Raw genomic sequence first — 5852 nt, forward strand, 5'->3', positions numbered from 1 at the left:
ATAATTATAGTTAATATAATTGTCTGTGCCAGTTATAATACTTCTGACTTCTTGTTACATTTAATATTAATTCTTAGTGTAAATATTTTATCTGCATTGTTATTGTTGGCCTGTATGCATATTTCTAATTTCTTAAAAATAGATTGTGAGTTGCCGAAGGAAATATGAAATGTTGCCCTTTCACTCCCATTTAAATCACTTTAAACTAAGGCATTACTGAATGTGATGATCCGACATCTGGTACTATATAGTTTGCCACTTTGTTGTTTCTCAAAATATAGTGAACAGCCTACTTAAAGAACAACAAGGGCATCATGCTAAAAACACTCTCTAGGTAGGCAGCTCACTAGGTTATTTAGTATTCATAGTTGGTGCCATTTAAAACATGGCCAGAGTGTTTCAGTTTGGTTGTTCTACTTCCAAAAAAACGGTTTATTAATTTAATGATAAGGGGAGTAAACACGTGCATGTTTAGTCCAGATAAGGAATAGGTGTGTATTTTAACGTAAAACGAGTCCTCATCGACAGCTTTGTTTTTCATAGCGACAGTTTTGTTCCCTCCGCGTTATAACATCAATCATTTGACTCATTCGCAAGCATTATTGATTAAAATATTTAGGGGTCGCGTCTAGGTGCGAATGTTCCTTTAAAAGCTCTGAAAGCCTTCCGGACAGGAGGCGTGACGCATTTTAACAGAGCCAATCAGAGACCGAATTCTTCCGTTCGGTCGGATGCGATTGGCTCCCATAAGTGTCCGTCATCGTCTTGTCGTCGTGTTTATGTCTGAATATGGCATGTTGTCGGTCGGCGGAAGGAAGGCTGAATGTGACAGAGAGTGAGATCATGTTCTCCAAGCGGGTGAAGGAAGGAAAGCCTCTGACTCCTAAGTACACTTATGTATGTAACTGTTAAACGCAAGCCTTGAATGAATGCGTTCGCCGAAGCGCAACTTAATGTGTGAGCGGGCTGATGAAATATTAGCGTGTAATGTCTGATTGTGTTGATTGACACGGGCTGTCTAATGGGTTTTTGTTGCTGCTTTTGAAGTAAAACAGTGTAAAAGTGGGATATGACAGTCTGCTGATGCTGTTGCTGTTGATCTGTGATGCTGGAGCTCGTGTGTCTGTGAATCAGTGAACGTCTCACCTGAGAAGAGATGCATTTTTTATGAGAGCTCTAGTTTACCTTCCTCCTTGTACATTATTGAGGGCTGTAAAGTGGCAGCTTATCGGCTAAAACTTTTATTTACCGTCTTGGAGTTGTATGACCTTAGGTCGTTTCCCTTTTACAGACGATTAATACTGTAAGTCAGCGTGCTGCATGCCTTTTTAAAGGATTTTTTTTTTCATTCTTTGCATTCCAGACCTGTATGACTCACTTTCCTCCATGAAACACTCAAGAGAATATTTTAAGTGTACGTCCTACATGCTGTTGTTTCTATATAATAATAATAAGATAAATAAGTACTGGACGTTAACCTTCAAAACGGACTCATAAATCAAGATACAGCGCCGTATGCCATATGAAATATTTGTGTGAGGAATCTTTTTAGATTAAAAAAAATCCTGACATCCGCTCTAGTGTCTGGTTGTTAAATGAATCATTCTCATGTGTCGGATCTTTTCAGTGAATCGGTTGTTTCAGTCCACTAAAACAAAAAAAAAAGGTCTGATTCGTGAACGGTTTCAGCTCAAGTTGATATTTTATAAACTTTATAAACTTTAGTACTTTGCCACTGTTTTTTTTTTTTTTTTTTGTTGTTGTTGTAATTTGTCTTTCTATATTTCTTGATAACATGGTGAATGTTATTGTTCTTTGGATCCTTTGGATCTCGTTATGGTATAGTTTTCAGATAAGTGTGCCATATGCATCAAGCATTCAGCTGGCGGTTCATGGACTTGATGTTTGTGACCGATACTAGGCTTCAGAAGACACCATGGTGTATTTTTTAAATATTTTTACTGTAATTTTGGAGCTTGAAATCCCCGGTACCCAATTATTTTCATAATGCTGAAATAGTTTTGTGTATTCTTCGGAAATGAACCTTTTCATTCAAGAGAGACATGCAGATTTGATATGTACTGAGCATTTCATTTTTTTTGTAAACATATTTATTTTTACTTTTGGTGCTTGAAGGCCACGTGTTAAATGTGTTCTCAAACATGTCACATATGAATAGATGTGGCAACCAACAAGCTGTTTAAAACACGTGTGACGGGTAAGGGTTTGATATTTTCATAATAAATGCAAGAAAAAAATTCAAGGTCAGCTGAAGGTAAAGGTCTTGCGTAAAGGTCAAAACACAACTTTGATCGTAAGATGGTCTACATGACAGGCTGGTTAAATTGAGGTCTTTCTGATTTGAATGCTGAGGGTGAGTAAGTAATGACAGCATATTTAGTTATGGAGGGGACATTGAGTGTTTGCAATTTCTATGTGACTCTCCTATGGCTTGTGTCAGCTATTATGGAAATGGTTTGCATATTTGTTTGCAGAGCTTCATGCAAAACAATTCACACACTCATGCAAAACGCTCGCTGTGTTGTCTGCTCACATATGTACAGTAGCTTCACGTAATGACATGATTTAGGCTTTCAATCTTACACTCATCTCTTCCATACCTCATAAAGACGATCATTCCCGACCGCAGTTTCAGTAGTTTACGTATTGTATTTAAAAAAAATCCCGAACTGCACATTCTTGTCCATATTTTGGCCTCATCTTGTCGTCCTGCTCAGCGGTGTGGTTGTGTCCCCTTGTTTCTGGAGCAGGTAGTGTCATGGACTGAGTACCACCGCCGGATCGATGCGTTAAACAGTGAAGATCTGCGCTCCCTATGCAAACGCCTCCAGGTGCACAAAATCTGTAGAACCCTGCAGATGTAGCTCTAGGTTTTTGTAGATTGCTCTTGCCTCGCTGTGGATGGCAAGTTTGCGCTTGACACAAAAAAATGTTTGTGCAGAAAATTCCACCATTTCCCATAAAGAGTAGCCCATGAAATGATCTGGCAATTCTAAGATGCACAACTTAGCTTCCTAAGTATATATTGTAAAGAAATGAATCATTTTGTTCATTAAGGATGCATTCAGTTGATCAGAATTGAATTGAAATAGTAAAATTCTAATGTTAAAGAAGTTACAATTATGTAATTGCTTAAAGCAATTAATTGCTCAAGTTTTTTTTTTGTACATGTGATCTTAAAAACGTAAAATCTTTCATTTTAGTTGTAGTATAACATTATAATACCATTTGAAGTTTGCTTTTTTTCAATTCAACTGGTCCCATGTATAATTGACATTTGAGGCTAAATACTATAGAGTTTTTCTTTGTGTGTGTGTGTTTTTTTTATGTTCATGTAAAATTATGACTTACAGTTGATTTAAACAGTGGTATAAACATTCATTAGAAACTGATAATTAATAATCTCAAATGGCAATATCAAGGGAATAATTTATTTATGATTTTTTTCATAATCACACAGCCCTAGTTTCCAAAAACATGCCCTATTTTACAAGCCTTAGCTTACAAAAATATTAAGCACAATATTACCATTTTTGATCAAATAAATGCTTCCTTGGTGATCGTAAGAGGCTTCTTCTAAAAGCATTTTAAAGTCTCGCAAACTCTAAACTTTTGAGTTGTGGAGTACCGACTGAAATGAGGAATTTTCTAGAAGCTGTGCTAGAGAAAGTGGGTTGTGTTTAGATGTCCAGAACGTTCTGAGGTTCAGGCGGGTGTTTGGGTCGAGACCTGCACTGACTGCTGCCCAGTTATTTGTTGTAAACAATTGATGTAATTGAAGCACGGCCGGTGTAACCTGAGTGTGTTCAGGCCACGAGAGGGAATGTTAACTGTCTGTAGCACTACATTGTAAAATAACACCACCAGTCACCACTGATGTGACTTTAGGCTTTAGAGAAGTGCTTCTCAACTAGTAATCCTTCAGAAACCAGAAGCAGCAATCCAACGCAGCAAACAAATGCTTACATTCAATTTTGAGACAGATGCATTGATGAATTCTCCAGGAATCGAACCCATGATATTGTGTTGCTTGCACAATGCATATTGTTAGAGCTACAGGAGTCCGTTATCTCATAAAGTTTGTTAATGTTACCATTAACTGCATTGTCAGAACAAGCTTAATTATTAACATGATAGGGTCAGTAGGAGAACTCACAATTTCCGCTGGTTGAGAACCACTGATTTTGGGTAATAATGCAGTCTTTTTACGAATACAGTATCCCACATTTCCTGTGAGATTAGATTGTCGTCTTAGTTTGTTCCCATAGGTTAATTCCACTAGAGCCGAGTCAACTCTTGTTTGTTGAGTTTACATGTTAAATCTATGCAACCTCACTTTCGCAAATGTTTTGAATACCAAATCCACGCTTCGAGAGTTCACGGGTAAATTTCAAGGAAGATCTACAGCCATGCTTTGTTTTAGTCTCAGGATTTTGTGGCATGAATCTGAATGTCACTACATAAATTGCTAATGGCTTCTTCTGTCTTTAGATCACCACGAAGGAGGACGTGAACTCCAAACATGGCTCGTCCATCACCGCCAGCCTGGAGCCGGAGACTTTCAAGCCCAACCTGAACGAACCCAGTGACCTTCTAGAGGCTGAGCAGATAGAGAAGGTAAGAGCTCAGTGGCGCGGCAGTGAAATAAATCTGCCCACTGCTCTGGGCTTTACAGTGTTTCATCGATCTGCTGGTCCAAATATAGGTGGTCCTCCTCACTGTTCACCGGCTATTGATTCTCGGCCGGAGGACGATCTCAGACATGTTAACAGACGGATTTATTCACGCTCGTCATGTTATGGCCAAGGGCATAGGAATGATTTGAAAAGTGACGGTGGCTTTTTTTGACCCTCATGTCATTCAAAATTTTTTATTTATTTTTTCTTCCATGAATTTGATTTGTTTCTGGTTACTCTTTTCAATATTAGAAAAATTTAGGGGTAGATGAGTTACAAAGTTGTAGCTTTGTTGCATCACCCCTGTTGTAAAAAAAATTTGAGATTTTATTTTTTTGTTTTTTAGTTTTGGGCTTGATTCTTATTCACAAAAAAATTATAATAATTCAACAAGACATTGTTCAGTGGATTCAGAAACATTATTTGTTCCTTAAAAAAATGTAAATGTTATCTTAACTGGCAAACTAATTAAAATAATAAAGTTGAAGCACTAAAATTACTAAACAAAGTGATTTGAAGCTATATAAAAATATTTCTTACAAATAATCAATTACCAAGTACAGTAAAAAAAAATTACTATATTTTCAAATATATAATATTTTTATAGAAAACATCAAAATGAAAGCTAGTTCAGAATTAATGAACATTGTAATATCCAATCCCAAAAAAAACACTGAAATTTTAATGTTTTTTTATTGCCACTGCAGCAATTATTTTGTTCTGCTTTCATCTGGGAAGGTTTCAACACTGCATTCATGTGTCGTTTAATAAATCCTGCACTTGTCCGAGACGTCGTCGTAATATTTGTACATGACGTCCTGATCTTTTGATCTGATCTCACTGTTTTGTAGTGAAGCTTCAGAGGTTTTGAGTGGTTATGAGGTTTAAGTCATTGCGCCCTGCGGGTGCCCGCCTTTCAAACGCATCAGCGCTCTGTGAATGGATCACCTGAGGTTGCCTCTCGCAGAACCCTTTATTTAGACGCAGGCCCATTTTGTTGGTAAATCAAATAAACTTGTGTCATTACGCAGAGTAATTCAATGCTCTCCAGGCGCTGGGAAAGCCTGGACCTGCCGGAGGACACAGAGACCGCTGCACAGGAAACCCACAGCACTGTGCTGCCCACTGTGTGTGTGTGTGTGTGTGTGTATGTAT

At 37.6% G+C, this 5852-nt stretch overlaps 1 protein-coding gene across 2 annotated transcripts in view; it reads left to right on the forward strand.

Annotated features, from left to right (window-relative positions):
- LOC122360227 (oxidation resistance protein 1-like) overlaps positions 1–5852 on the forward strand; it is a 47284-nt gene that overhangs the window by 36593 nt on the left and 4839 nt on the right. The window contains exons 11-12 of one of the 2 annotated variants that reach the window (XM_043260648.1): positions 2772–2852; positions 4513–4638. In XM_043260648.1, coding sequence (XP_043116583.1) covers positions 2772–2852; positions 4513–4638 — 207 coding nt within the window. Of the gene's footprint in view, positions 1–2771; positions 2853–4512; positions 5830–5852 lie in introns of those variants that run through there. The other variant, XM_043260647.1, reaches the window with a different exon arrangement.

Source organism: Puntigrus tetrazona, chromosome 16 (assembly GCF_018831695.1).
Source record: "Puntigrus tetrazona isolate hp1 chromosome 16, ASM1883169v1, whole genome shotgun sequence".
NCBI lineage: Eukaryota > Metazoa > Chordata > Actinopteri > Cypriniformes > Cyprinidae > Puntigrus > Puntigrus tetrazona.